At 42.8% G+C, this 16,120-nt stretch overlaps 1 protein-coding gene across 1 annotated transcript in view; it reads left to right on the top strand.

Moving 5' to 3' along the window:
- The window catches only part of MTUS2 (microtubule associated scaffold protein 2), a 347,703-nt gene that overhangs the window by 255,250 nt on the left and 76,333 nt on the right, over positions 1-16,120 (top strand). The window contains exon 6 of the mRNA XM_048495114.1: positions 10,437-10,535. Coding sequence (XP_048351071.1) covers positions 10,437-10,535 — 99 coding nt within the window. The remainder of the gene's footprint in view (positions 1-10,436; positions 10,536-16,120) is intronic.

The raw sequence follows: 16,120 nt of genomic DNA on the forward strand, positions 1-16,120 counted from the left end.
GTTTAGTAAAATCACGGATTCTGATTGCTTAAAACTTTTCTAATCCTGGTGCTGCATGGGGAGGAGATTTTGCTTATGATCCTGGCAGAAAAATGAAGTGAGGATCTGTAATTTGGAGACTCCATTTTTTGTACTGTAAGTGGCACCGAAGAAGCATAGGATCCGCATATTGGGGGGGGGGAAGTAGTCTGTGCATATGAACATAATGTGTGCCAATGATGTGAGAAGGTGGATTTGGGGTTACCCAGTGCAAAATCCTGAAGAGTCCACTTGAAGGATCCTGACTTTGAGGAACCTACCATGGTGCTTACGTAAGGAGCATGGCGAGGCAGGATTATTACATGTTCAGACATGTGTCTAGGGTACCTTACCGGAGCTGCTTGATGTTCTGAGTGATTTTGGGGTGACTAAAATTGGAAGAATAATGGGGATCCATATTATTTTTCAAGTAAGGTTTTTTGCACCACTACAGGCACCATAAGGCTATTAATACTGATTTATTTGCTTGACATGTGGCTAATGTGATTGTTGTTGTGACATGTGGCTAATGACTTCGGAGTTGTATGATGTTCACAATGGTGATTTTTTGGGATGATGGTTTAAGTGCAAAGATCATAGAGGGATCCATGTTTTCAAAGCAGGTTTTTGCATTGCCACTTGCGAAGCACCACAGAGCACATGGGATCGCGTGATTGTTTTTAGGTGCTTCCTGCAGAGATGAAGACGTAATGTTCTATAATTTTATGGCGAGTGATTTCATTTTTTCATTTCCAGTGTAAAAAGGATCATGTAGATTCACTTGATGAATCTGTTTTAAAAAATCATATCTGCATCTACTACTGGTTTACCCAGATTTCCTTCAATGGAAGTTGGGCATATTCTATAATGCTTGATGGCCACTTTGGAGATGACCTCGTGGTGCAAAAAAACTTTTGTGCACTTATAGTGGTGGAGGCCGGTTGCGCGAGGTGGGACACTTATATTTTGCCCCAGGCTCAATTTTCCCCAAGCTACGCCTCTGGCAGTCGTGGCGGCCTCCTGCGCTCGCGGCACTGCCTTCTGAAGAGCACTCCTGTTTCCCTGCCTGTGCTCTTTCGCTTAACGTAGCCGGTCAATGGCGTCCCACTTTACCAATGTTAAAATCTGGTCACCTTACCTTAAACAGCCCCACAGCCATTTTCGCTCTCTTTCTGAAATGTTCTGCTTTTTTCCACTTTAAAATGAACCGCCATAAGGCACTAGAAGAGTTAAAGAGAGACAAAGCTTAGTTTTATATCCACTCTCTACTCCCAGCCATAAGGAGTCTCAAAGCAGCTTACAATCACCTTCTCTTTTTGCGCCTAGATGTGCAGAGGTGAATAACAACAGGACACGCCTTGGGATTAAAATGGGGCTCAGCCCTTTTTATTATTATTAAGGCAGAAGCTGGGCAAGCAAGAGGAGCACATCCGTTCCAGCAGCCGAGTCAGCACCCTGGCTGATTTCCACGCAACAAACCCCAGAGAAATCCCTATTAACAGGAGGACAGGAAAGAATTACTATGGGCCACCCAGAGCCGCAGCCTTTGTGGCCGACTGCTTAAGAGGTGTCCCAGGCGCCTGGTGCAGAGGAGAATCTCCCACAGCATCGCCATGAGCCGCCCACCCAAAGCATCGCAAGGGGAGGCCCCCAACCTGCAAAATTTAACTAGGAAGGTCCAGCAGTCGCGCCAAAGCTCGGCCTCCTGAAAAGGATCTGCAGCTCCTCTGCCAAGAAGCCTTGCCAGGGCACTGGCTTGACGAAATTAGAGCAACCCTTTAAAATAGGGAGGGTGGGTGAGTTTGCTAACCAGATGTCCGAAGAAGGCCGGGAACAACCCACGCTGCCTATGCTCCGCAATATATGAGGGACGTGCTAACCGCCTTAAAACCTGCTGTGCATCCAACGCGAAATCCAGGCTACCCAGGGCGGTGGCTTGGCAGCCATAGCTTCCAGCTGGCCTGAGACGCGCCTCCTCACTGCCCGGAGCTCACCGTTGCTATGACCTGCCCCTGCTCCTTGCAATTATTACCTAGTTAGATTCCAGGGCCGTTATTGTACACCATATTCTCTCCATAACCCAGACACCTTTGCCTTGTAGGAAGATAGGTGGGGCTGCCGAAGGTTCTTAGAGAGCACAGTGAGCTAGCCCAAGATTAGGTCACTGAAGTAGGCCCTCTCCCTTATGTGTAGGAATTAATTGGCCCAGAGCAAACACACTCAGTTCACCAGACAAGAGTCTGCCAGTCATGTAGAGGAATGAAGAATCAATCTCAAGTTCTGCAGAGTAGGAGTCCCACCTGCTGTGCTAAATCACTGCACCATGCTGCACAGACTTTACCATGTACTGCATATAATACCTTCTATTCATAGACTGGTTTTCTTTTTTATTATTTTAAGTAATTACAGTGCAACAAAAAATTTTAAGCTTTTGTGGTTTTTCAACTGCAAATGTAGAATCAGTTCAGAGTTCATCCCTGAAAGAGAGGAAAAGGTATGTTTTCATGAACACAATAATGGACATTGTTCTAAAAAAAGTTAACCCTATCTTGATCTATATATATTATCCAATAACGTATGTCGTGAATACTCAAGTCATGCCTGCATTTTAGCTGCAAATGGACGAGACGCTGGCATTTGAAATGTAGATGGATATCATCACATTATACTCGAAGAACAAATTCACGAAAGCAGGAATTTCATTTGTAAAGGAACAGCTTCTGTATGTAATTGTCGAAGGCTTTCCACGTACGCAGATTCAACAGCTTCAGGTTTTCCTATTGAGGACAACTCCAACCACCCAGGCATCAAGGAACCAAAAAACTTTCATGTGTATTTAGGAATTTCCTACAAAAGAAGGGCTTTTCCTAAGCCCATGCACATTTTTCATTTAGAGACTAAACTTATGAATTATGTAGAGTTGCAACACACACCTGCTTTTGCATGGCACTAAATAAAATCCAGTTGTCATCTAAATTGGATGCCTTAGGAATTTTAGATCTGCACCTTCTAATTAATTTGCTAACGGGTGCCTCCTCATCATTTTGTGTGGCACTACCTTGGAGGTTACAGACAACTGTCAAAAGGAGAAAAGGAAAGATAAAGCGCCAAGAAGCATGGGAACAACTTCCGATTAGAAAATATGAATTGTCGTACTGGAATTGTTTTTTTTTTTGATGACATGAACTGATTGCTTTTATTCCACTCTGCGAAATGAGTAAATTTAATTAGATTCTACTGTATTACACCATACTGTTATGCATATTGGGAAGTCTCTCAATTTTGCATACTTACCAGGATGTCAAAGATTAAACAGAAACAGAGAAGAGAGAAAAAAGAAAGTGAACGAGTAAAGAACTGGTTGTTTAATGAAATAAATTGCACTAGGAGAGCTATTTCAGGAAGCACAGTGAAAAATGTTTTATTTATACAACTTGATCTCTTTTTTTTACAAAGGGCAAAGATGGTTCTAAATCAAATGTTTGACTCACTGTACATCTGAGTACTACATGGGCAAAATTAGGTTGAAATCTACATTTGTGAAAAAAGTAGTATGTAGACTTTATTCCCATTGCTTTCACCGCACAGCAGGAGACAAGTCACAAGAGGAAATGAGGGTTCTGTTTGTCATTGGACCCACAGAGAGTTTTTTGGAAACAGAATTTGCATTACTTGATTTGCATTGCTTTCAAGGAAGCTAGAATGCAGTAATGGTAGAGAGTATTTTACCAAGGATCCTGACATGGGACGAAGTGAACAAGCAATGAGAAATGATTGGCAACTAGCATGCAGCAGCTGTCAGTTTTTGGCAATATCTGACATGCAGCGATCAACATCTGACAGCATCTGATAAAGTGTCTAAGAATAGCAGTCGGCATTTGTCTGTGTTTGATAGATGACTTTCAGTTTTATATTAATTTCTTTCATTGCAAACACCACGTAAAAGTCCGGGTTTCAAATTCTGATGTCCAAGATTTTAAAGCTTGGTTTCTTTTGGAAGCTGAATAATTTCTGCAAATTTTGCAAACTGAATTGCAAAATTTGCAAAAATTATCAACTTTTAAAAGGGTGAAAAATGTTGATTCAACTCTGAATTTCCCCAGAGAACATCTCTCAAGTTGAGGTAGAGCGGCAACCTCTGAGGATGACAACATCTGCTTAAAAGATAATGGCTTGAGTGTTATACCTGGTTTCCACTTGCATGCAGTGGCGTCGCACCCACGGGATGGGGGTGCACGCGCGATGCCGAGAACACTTTATACGCATAGAGATGAAGTGGAAAAAATTGGGTGAGAATGGAGAAGCAATGGCTGGGAGCAATTGTTCCCAGAAGATTGGGGCAGGGGCTAAGCCTGGTGCTGTAGCAAGCACGGGGGCACAGGGCATGCGTAATGCCCCAGAGAGCGTAGTCCTCACTCCTCACTCCTTACCACTGCTGGCGCCGCCTCCTACTGCGCTTGGAGCTGCTAGGATTTCTTTGCTGCTGGAGCATTCATTCCATCTGGCACTAAAGCATTTCTGCTGACCTTCCAGAGGAACCAAGAGAGTCTGGGAACCAGGAGGAATGCAATCACACAGCAAATGAAAGCTGGGGGCTCTTGAAGAAAATGCGCCGATGAAGTAGCTTAGGGACTCACCCTGTAGAAAGGGAAGAGGGATCAGGAAAAGTCAAATCCATTCTGTCTCTTTGTTCTTGGGTAAACAGGGCAAGTTCTATGAATGAACCCAAAACTTGTACAAGAGTTTCTGATTCCTCTTTTTGAAAGAACCAACCCCCCCCCCCCCACACACACACACACACACGCCAGATGGTGTATTGATCCACTAGTGCTCAGCAGTACTTTTTAAAACATTGAGGAGGTGCAGGGGGTTTTGCAACTGGAAAGGACGAGGAAAGATTTTTGTTGTTGTTCATGGTAGCTTCTTCTGACCATAGGGTGTTGTTTCTTCATGCCAAAGTATTTGTTTTAATTCTTGGATCTTAGGGAAATCAAGATTACTAAGAATTTATATTCATTATGGAATGGGTTCAGTGTGTGCAACACATCTGGATATCAGTACATTGTGATCCAGTCATAGACCCATCTGGCTGTGCTGAATCCCATGCAGAGGGCTTCTGTGTGATTTTTGTGGTTCCCAGTAAAGAATACTGCTAAAAAAAAAAAACAGTGCCTTTTAGCTTTTATGCAGCGTTTGGAGGCTTAAATGACTTTTAGCCTTGTTCCTGTTGTATCTCTCTTTTTTAATGAAAATGTTCTGCCAGCCTTCCAACTATATGGGGCCGGGATCCTGGTAATTACATTCTTGTGCTTCACGCAGAAAGAGTTTCTTCCTTTGGAAGAGCTAAAGAATACCACTTCAGCAGCACCTTTTAAGAGACCAACTATAGATCCAGGGGTAGAGAGGGAACCTGCGAAACATCTCCAGATGTTCAAGGAACTGCACAATTCCCATCAGCCTCTGTCAGCATGGCCAATTGGCCATGCTGGTAAAAAACTGATAGGAATCTGGTATCGTTTCCCTGGAACATCTGGAGGCCGCCTTGGAGTTCCCTACCCCTGAACTAAGATTTTTTGTAAGTCCTCTGAACAAACACGAGATATAGTCTTTGAAAATCAAAGCTCCTTTCATCTGATTTTAAGGTAAAGTTGACCCTTGATACTGTGTACCCCAAAAATCTTGTTGGTCTCTAAGGTGCTACAAGACCCAAATAAGGACATACCATATCAAAATGCCCCCCACAGCTGTCCCCCCTGTAACTCACTCTGCCACCATGCAGGACCCCATAGGAAGTGCTGGGCTGTGCCTTGGCTCTGTCGAGAATCCTGGGCCCGACATCACGGCCAAGCTGCACTGTCCCAGCACATCCTGGTTGGCAGTGGAGCCTTAAAGGGCTTAAAGAGGCCAAGGTGGCAGCTGGGCAGTGGGCCGGCAGTGACCAAAGAAACCAGGGAAAGGCCGAAGAGCAGGTGAGCTGCTGCTGCTTTTTCCTGGGGAAAGGGCAGAGGAGACAGCCCAGTGCACCCCCCCCCCACGTGACATGTTAAAGTGGTGCCTGGGTCATCTGCCCCTATGACCACCCTAGATTCGCTATTGGACCTGAATCAGGTTCTTCTGCTGCAAACCAACACGGATACCCTCTGAAATTTGGCTTCGTCCACTGGAAGGGAAGAGACTTCTCAGAGGATTGTTGGATCCAGTCCACGTTTTTTAAACGTACATAACGCTACATGGAAAAAGAAGTCACTTTTAGCAGAAAAAGGGCAAAATAATTACTTAACTAAAAAAAAAAACCCAGCAAAGAAGCAGGTAGAAAATAACAACAAGAAAGTGTCTCCCGGGTAATAAATATGAAATCTTCAATATCACCATCTGTTTATTTATCCGTATCCTTTTTACATCTTTTAGATGACAAATGCAAATTAACTCTCTAGTGAGAAGTGGGCTGTTCTTTTTTCTGTGGTGTCTTTTGCACTTCTATCTTTTCTCAGTTTATCTCAGATAGAATGTACAGGACCTATTTGTTACTTATGAAGGGCATAACTTATCAAGATTATTGGAGTGGAGGAAGAAATATGGAAAAATGAACATGTCTTTGCCTGCAGCAGGTTTAACTTTTTTCCTTTGGTATTTATCTCAAACATTTCATTCGTTAGCATAAAGCAATATTACTAAAAACCTATTCTACCCATATCAATATCAGGTCAGTACAATGACTTGTCAGTGAGCTCGGCCTGTTGGGACTTGTTTGCCATTGAACATTCAAATAGATTTTGATTCCTTTAACTTGTTACTTTTGGACAGGAAGTCTAAGTGATTTTTCTGTTTCCTTCCAAAAGGGATCTAGTGACCTTCCCCTATGGAGATGTGCATATGTGGTGTTGCACAGATAGAGAACTTACACCTCTTCACAAGGGAACCACAGAATCATAGAGTTGTAAGGGACCATACAGGCCGTCTAGTCCATTGGTGGGATTCAAGCTGGTTCGCACCACTTCAGCAGAACCAGTTGTTAAAATGGTGCTTGTAAACAACCAGTTGTCAAATTATTTAAATCCCACCACCGGAATTGGTTGTTACGTTTGAATCCCACCACTGGTCTAGTCCGGGGGTCTGCGACCTGCTGCTCTCCAGATGTTCATGGACTAAAATTCCCACCAGCCCCTGCCACCATGGCCAATTGGCCATGCTGGCAGGAGCTGATGGGGATTGTAGTCCATGAACATCTGGAGAGCCACAGGTTGCAGACCCCTGGTCTAGTCCAACCCTTTGCTTGTTGTAGATCAGCCTAAAGCACCTCTGACATGTTTATCCAGACACTTCTTGAAGACAGCCAATGAGGGGAAGCTCACTACTTCCCCAGGCTGCTGATTCTATTGCTGATCTACTCTTACTGTAAACAAAATTCCCTATATCCAGCTGGCACCTTTCTTCCCATAATTTATACCCACTATTGCAAGTCATACCCTCTGCTGCAAACAGGAATAGCTCCCGGCCCTCCTCTAAGTGATGGTCTTTCATATACTTAAAGGGAGCAACCATGAACCCCCTCAGCCTCCTCATTTCCAGACTAAACATTCCCAGGTCCCTCACCCTTTCCTTGTAGGGCTTGGTCTCCAGACCTCTGATTATCCTTGTTGCTCTTCTCTGCATTCAATCCATGCTATCCACATCCTTTTTGAAGGCCCCTTCTGCACATGCAGAATAATGCCCTTTCAATGCACTTTCACAATTGTTTGCAAGTGGATTTTGCTATTTCCCACAACTTCAGTGTGCACTGAAAGTGGGTTGGAAGTCCATTATTCTGCATGTGTGGAAGGGGCCGAAGTGAGGTCTCTAGAAAAGCGCAAGTATTCCAGATGTCACCCAACCAGTGCAATATAAAGCTGAACTATGACATCTCATGAATTTGATGTCATCCCACTCTTGATAGACCCCAAAAACACATTAGCCTTTTTTGCTGCTGTATCACACTGACTGTTCATATTTATCTTACACTCCACCTGTATCCAAAGATCTTGTTGACTCACATTGCTTCTCAGAAGCATATCACGCGGCTTTTCTTTGGAGGCATTCGAGATGGTGTTCCAAATCACATAATAAAATTCAGCGAGTGCCGATGCAGGAAACAAAGCTCAGTATCCTTGTTCATGTAAAAAAGTGATTATCAAAAATTGTTTCAGTAGTATTTTGATCCAAGGATTGAAAGGAAAATGAGCATACTAAGGCCAACTATGTGAGATTTGTTGAGGTCAGTGAGAAATGCCAGCAACAGATACTTTTCAAAAAGCAAATCTTCCTCTTACAATCTCCTGGAATCTGTTTCCATTTAAATTCAGAGGGAGAAAACCAGGGGCGTAACGAGACAGCCCTGGGCAAACTGTAGCCCTGGGCAAAACCTGAGTTGGATGCCCCCCCATGGGCGGCCATTCCACCATGACCTTTTTTTTTGCACCAGGACATTGGTGCCTGCAGGGGGTGCATTTTTAGACATATCAGCACCAGAATTTCAGCATATCATCAGGAGACTGTCGCTTATGCTGCTCCCCAAGTTTACGAAGGTGAAAAGGGGTTTTGGCGTTTCCAGAGGAGTCCCAAAGTTATGGATTCCCAAAGGGGGTGCCCCATCCCCCATTGTTTCCAAAGGGAGCTAATAGGAGATGGGGGGCTGCACAGTTTTGAGGAGTCCGTGGCACTTTAGCCCTCCTGAAACAGAAGCAAACTGAAACAAGCACAGAAGTATCATCTCCAGATGATGCCACCTGAAATTTTGAATTGCCACGGGTGCGTCTGCATCAAAAAATGCACCCCCCTGCGGAACATCCCTAGAAATTGCCCAAGAATCTTTGTTTCTGCATTGGAGTTTTCTGCGGCCCCTTATTTTGCTGCCGATGGTGGGATTTGCAGGCTGTGGGGGGGGGGGCACATTTCACTGAAGGACTGACAGTCTCACAAAACTTTCCCAAGGAGTCCTCATCAGGAGACTGCCCTAATGATACCCCCCAAGTTTGGTGCAGTTTGGTTCAGGGGGTCCAAAGTTATGGACCCTCAAAACTGTAGCCCCCATCTCCTATTAGCTCCCATTGGAAACAATGGGGGGGATGAGGAAGGCACCCCGCACGGGAGTCCATAACTTTGGACTCCCGGTAGACCAAACTTACCAAACTTGGGGTAGCATAAGGACCGAGTCTCCTGATGTCATGGCTGAAATTTTAGTGCCAGCTGAAGATCTAACACAACTGCGCCCCCTGCAGGCCTAAAATGGAAAACCACTAAAATACCCAAAAACGAACCCAGCATTTTGATGCTCCCCACAAGGTGATGCCCTGGACAGCTGCCCACCTTGCCCAATGGGCATTACGCCAGTGGAGAAAACTATGCCATCCCTAAGAATGTATAATTTCTTGTGTCAGTTTCAGAATGGCTTAGAAGTAGTTTTGTCCACTTTCGGTTGAAGAAAAAGAGGAGGAGGCGGAGGAGGAGGAGTTTGGATTTATATCCCCCCTTTCTCTCCTGTAAGGAGATTCAAAGAGGCTTACAATCTCCTTGCCCTTCCTCCCTCACACCATACACCATGGGAGGTGGGTGGGACTGAGAGAGCTCCAAAAAACTGTGACTAGCCCAAGGTCACCCAGCTGGCATGCATTGGAGTGCACAAGCTAATCTGGTTCACCAGAAAAACCACTCCACAGCTCAAGTGGCAGAGTGGGAAATCAAACCCGGTTCTCCAAATTAGAGTGCACTTGCTCTTAACCACTACACCATGCTGGCTTTCTCTTCCTGCCATGAGACTCTAATATCCTGTGGCTGCAGCCAAGTGGGCCCACGGCCATCTGATGTTTGAATATGAGTCCAGAGTCTAGAGAGGTTGAAAGTCATTGATCTAGCTCATCCTCCACTCTAACTAGCCATGGATGATCAGAAAAAGAAGTCTTTATCAGTTCCTGCTATCCGCATTTCCTCAGTGCACGGTGTCAGTTAAATATCAGCCTTTTGCATGCAAATATCCTCTACCAAAGGTGTTGTTGTTGTTTTTTGGCCTTCCCCACTTCTATGCTGTGATTTATTTTTATTTAGAAGACAGTACAATCCTAAAAACATTTTCCTGGGATTATACCCAAGAAATTATAGGACTGATTATTGGAATTATAGGGCTGAATGCTGAGAATATCTTCTTTGGATTGCTCTAATAGTGACTAGACATCATTGCAGTTAACAAGTTTAAAAAACCATAATATTTTAAGTTGATGTTCAGATATTATTTGATTTTTTTAAAAAAAAAGTTGTGGCAGCCGTCATATTTATTCACATCAGATTGGTTTATTCAAAAATGTAACCAAGGTAAGGATTTGTAATTGTCCATTCTTATCAAAATAATGCAAAATGTATCCTACCTGTCTTTTCACATTTTTAAACAGGCTCAAAGAAAGAGATCCAGAAAGATCAAGAGATCAACAGGCCCACCGTTTCATCTCCGAAGAGACTGGTGGTATCTGCTACCAAGCTCCATTCACCAGGTATTTATATACTGATTGCCTTATTTTGAAGGTCAGTCGTTTTCATCATGCCAGATCTGCAGATTTTCTTAATGCACATAAAATCTTGGACCCTTACTGTTAAAAGGACTGTGTTGTGTTCAACTGAAGTAGTTCAGTGGATTTAGCTCTGGCATCTAGGCTGTAGAAGAAGAATGTGCTGTTGAGATATAACAACTCATGGTTACGTCATTGGGGCATTCTAGGCAAGATATGAACAGAGGTAGTTTGCCATTAACTTCTTCCACATAGAAATTTCCTCTTTCCAGCCATGTTGGCATTTACTAAGCCACTAGTTTGCAGATTTTGTTGATAGACCCCACAAATCTAGGATATAGGATAGTTTAAAGATTAGCCTTGCTGGTTTGGAAGCCCAGACAGCCCCATAGAGGTTGGCCAATTAATAGATTGAGGAACTGAGTGAGGCTGCATGCCAGAGACAGCAGAACTTGTTCAAAGTGTCCCACCATCCTAAGCAGTGGTGGTAGCAGAGGGCCAAGATCAGTGCACCTTTTTCCACTGGATGATAGCCAAACAAGCTCCAGCTTTACTGCAGGTACCTCAGTGACTTGCCCAAGGTAGCACCTCCTGTAATGTACAAGTAGCTGCTTGGGTTACTTGGGCTATGCATCAGCTCTGAGAAGCAAAATCTGTATCTAAACCTGAATCCAGATTATTTGGATGCTCTTAAATTCCTCTCTTTGTTCCCTCATGCATCAGAGACTTCCTGCTTCGATCTAACTTCAGTTTGTTGTGAAACCTGCGAGCACCTCAGCAAATTGGAGTTCATGGCTTCACTATAAATAAGCATTCTAAACCACAGCCTAATCTTGGTTTAAAACCCCAGTTACTGGGAAAGGGGGAAAAAATCCCCATTTGTTTAAGCACTGCTGTTGGAAGTCACAATAAATTAGACTGAAGACTCTTAAAACTGGGAAGTCTTAAGTTGCAGGAGGAGGAATCTTGTGGTCCTAACTATAGCCCAGGTTCTTTATTGTCACAAAGTTTTATAATTTAAAAATATTAAAACAGTAAACAAAATAAAATAAACAAAATACAATACAACAACATTAAAACCTGCCACTTTAAAAATACCCTGTGCAGATATTCCCACTGAACTCAGATTCAGATTTGTCTTCAGTGTGCTACAGAACACTAGAAACCAGTAGAAGCCCAGAGACAGAGACCTAGGGTTGGCCCTCAATGCTGGAATGACATCAGTTTTGGGGAAAACATGGAAGTGATGTCACACCTCTCTAGGAATCATTGAAGGCTCTGTGATGAAGCCTTAGAGTGTTCACACACACACACACGCACAAACACACACACACACACACACACTTTCAAGAGACTGTTCCAGAGGCATGGGATAGCCACTGAAAAAGTCTTAAAGCTGGGTTGTTACAAAATATGCCCCAGGCGAATAAATGTGCTGCAGAGAACCATTTAGAAAGAGACAGTCCTGCAAGCATGTGGACCCCATGTTTTGAAAGATTCTTTTCCACATTCCTTATTTTCTCTTTCTCTCTCCCTGTCTCTCTTTTTGGTGGAAAAGATACAGAGGAGGTACCTGTTGATATGTTTATCTTGGCATTCATTTCTTGTCTGGTCCACCAGTTCAACTTAAAAAATACAAAATGGCTGCCCATTTTCTTTGAGATTCGTTGCAGTTGATAGGTTTCCCTGACAAACTTGGAGGGAGGAAGAGTCAGCTGGCAGGAGAGGAAGGTTATTTATTTGCTGTACATGAAGACATACAAAAATCTATAAACTATAAATAATGAACCTCAGACTGGCAGTGTACTCAGCAGGCAGACTTCATTATAGCAACAGACAAAGTGAATCCTATTAGGTTATCTCTTCGAATGGGATGAAATCATGACTCCTCAGCAATAAAAAGCTATTCTCATTAATTGCTTAAAACAGGGCGAACTATTTTAAAAACACAGATTTGCTCTAATCCGTTAAAATAATAATAATAACGCTATAAATATAGAACTGTCACCACTAATAATGGCAACTTCCCCTCACGTTATGACAGCAGCTTTCAATTTCCTATAGTTGTAGCTATTTTCTAAAGATAACTTGAAAGGGAAAAATAACCCTGCTCCTTTGGCGTACAGTCATCAGAGGTAGACCTTGCACTCTGCTTTTTTCCCCTCCAGTTCCATTTCAAAAGACTTCCCCCGAAGTGCAAAGAAAATCTCTCTCTTTGAAAAGCTCTTTTACAAAATGGTATGAGCTGCTGGACTGAGCAGCAGCAGACAACGTATACTGTGCATACTGTGGCTTACATGTCAATTCCTCCCATGACTGTGTCATTTCTTCATTCATTGGATTAATTGTTTGAAATAATTTTTGATCCATTGAATACAAATGAACTTGGAGTATTGTGTTCAGTTCTGGTCGCCACATCTCAAAAAGGATATCGAAGAGATAGAAAAAGTGCAGAGAAGGGCAACGAGGATGATTGAAGGACTGGAGCACCTTCCCTATGAGGAGAGGCTGCAGTGTTTGGGACTCTTTAGTTTGGAGAGGAGATGTCTGAGGGGGGATATGATTGAAGTCTATAAAATTATGCATGGGGTAGAAAATGTTGACAGAGAGAAATTTTTCTCTCTTCTCACACTACTAGAACCAGGGGGCATCCATTGAAAATTCTGGGGGGAAGTATTAGGACTAATAAAAGGAAACACTTCTTCACGCAACGTGTGATTGGTGTTTGGAATATGCTGCCACAGGAGGTGGTGATGGCCACTAACTTGGATAGTTTTAAAAAGGGCTTGGAGAGATTTATGGAGGAGAAGTCAATCTATGGCTACCAATGTTGATCCTCCTTGATCTCAGATTGCAAATGCCTTAGCAAACCAGGTGCTCAGGAGCAGCAGCAGCAGCAGGCCATTGCTTTCACATCCTGCATGTGAACTCCCAAAGGCACCTGGTGGGCCACTGCGAGTAGCCGAATGCTGGACTAGATGGCTTCTGGTCTGATCCAGCAGGCTAGTTCTTATGTTCTTATGTTCTTAAATAATTTAACAATGGGGTGTTCACAAGCACCAGTTTAACAACTGGTTCTGCCAAAGTGGTGCGAACCGGCTGAATCCCACCACTGCCCCAAACCCTTTCCAAACTGATAGGAAATGACCCTTCATGCAGCTAGATGTTATCCAGGAGATCCCAATTGTTGTTTTTTAAATGCCTACAAATATACATAGAGATAAACATCTTGGGACAGGGTCATTTTGATTGAGACCACAATACTGGGTGGTAGATAATCTTTTTAAAGGACATTTTTCTAATGTAGGGCAAGTTAATTGTTCTCTTCATCATCATTCAAAGCTTGATCCAAACGGCTCCCTTGCTGCTTTCAAATCTCTTTTTAAAAATGTAGATCCTAATCACACATTTCCCAGATCATATCTTTTTGGCTGCGAGGGTATCGTAGGTAAATAATGTAAAAACAGAATATTGTTTTCTGCAGATCTATATTATTCATATGCAGTTATCTACTGTTTCAGTCAGTTCATTCATTAAAATTGAATCAGTAGACAGTAACAGATTTCTTTAATCTGGTCACAGCCATAGTTGCTCCTCTTATAGACTGTGGCAATTGGCCAGAGAAATTAATATGAAATACCCACCAGGGACGCTGTTAGTATGTAATGCTGCAGATGTATTTTTTTCCCTCTAGCTTATAAATGAATGAGAAGGAATACTTCCTTACGCAACAAGTGAATAAAGTAAGGAATTAGCTGTGAGAGGGTGTAGTGGTGGCAACAGACACAGCCAACTTTAAAAGGGGATTAGATAGACTGATGGAAGATAGGTCTATCCACATTCAAGGTAGCAAAGAACAAAATTGTACCACAAGGCTAAATGCTAACAGAATAAAGCCTCCAACTGGAGTGCAATAACAACAGATTTTTTACTTATATATTTCGTTACAAACTTAAATGAAAATATAACAATCCAGCCACCTATACAGGAACAAGCTAGCCGGAAATCTAGACTCAATGCCAACCTCGTAATGAAATTTCAAGACTCATTCTATAAAGATGATTTAAAAAATGGAACTATTCAACTGGTTGTGGTGGGTTTTCCAGGCTGTGTGGCCGTGGTCTGGTGGATCTTGTTTCTAACGTTTCGCCTGCACCTGTGGCTGGCATCTTCAGAGGTGTATCACAGAGGGAAGTCTTTTACACACTTTGTCCAGGGTTAGGTCACGAAAGCCTTCGACAATACACAGACAGTACTGACCTAGATGGATAAATGGTTTGATGCAATCCAAAGCAGCAGCATCTGTTCCTAGGCCCCTTGTGGGGCTCTGTTGCTTTCAGTGTTTTTCTTGACACTCATGAGGCCTTTTCCGCACACACAGAATAATGCATTTTCAAACCACTTTCACAACTGTTTGCAAGTGGATTTTGCTGTTCCGCACAGCTTCAAAGAGCATTTAAAGCAGTTTGAAAGTGCATTATTCTGCATGTGCGGAAGGAGCCTCAGCTCTGATACCAGAAGTGAGGTGGGCTGGAAGAAAAGTACTGAAAACCAGAGAGGACAGCAAGGTTGCTGACTACCTTTTTTGTCACCTGCTGACTGACTATGCGCAGGGCACAAGCCCTTGATTCCTGTATCCATGAACTGTTATATTGACCTTATGATGCCACTGGCAAATTGAATACACCAAGAAGAGTCCCTCGCCCCAGTGCCATTGCCACGGCGACTATAGTTTTCCAGCATTAGGAACTGAGCCTATTTCTCATAACATTTTCCCAGTTTTCCATTAAACCACGTTTTGTCATGTTATGTGCCATCAAGTTGATTCTGACTCATGATGACCTTATGTATTAATAACCTTCAAAACATCTATCATTAATAGCTTTGCTCAGGGCTTGCAAACCGAAGGCCATGGCTTGCTTTATTAAATCAATCCATCTCATGTTGATTAAACTACATTAATGCTCTGAAAAAAATCTATGTTAGGAGTTTCTAATGGATTCAGAACATTATTATAGGAGTCATACCTTTGTCCGTTCATGCCCATATTCTGTTTCTCTGAAATACTCCAGGTTACATCTGATTGATTTGTTAATGTATTAAAACATTTCTGTCCTACCTCTCCTTGTGGTTCTTTGTCCCTAAATTGCATCCTGTGACACCTTTCCACCAAGGATTCCTTTAAGAAAGAAATACTTCTTTTTGACAAACGGAGACTTTACTATGCTAGGAAAAATAATTCTCATTTGAAAGAAGTCTCTTTCTATTGTGCAGTACACTGAAAGGAAAAGTTCAGCAAAAAACAATAAAATATTTAATTATAATATATTTTATCCTGCGCTAACCTTGGACGCTCAAGACTGGAACTTTGCAGCTTTTCAAGGAACAGGGCGAAAGGAATTCATAATCCACCTCAGCATCATTAGTGCGTTTACCATAGTACGTGAAAGCTGTGGGATGGAAACCGAATTTGCATACTTCCCGAGTTGTTCTTTTAGACCCAGATGAACAGAGGGTTTCAAGTTTCTCCCCAAGGACAAAAAAAATCACAGTTCAAATTACAAGGACAT

Source organism: Sphaerodactylus townsendi, linkage group LG04 (assembly GCF_021028975.2).
Source record: "Sphaerodactylus townsendi isolate TG3544 linkage group LG04, MPM_Stown_v2.3, whole genome shotgun sequence".
NCBI classification, from domain to species: domain Eukaryota; kingdom Metazoa; phylum Chordata; class Lepidosauria; order Squamata; family Sphaerodactylidae; genus Sphaerodactylus; species Sphaerodactylus townsendi.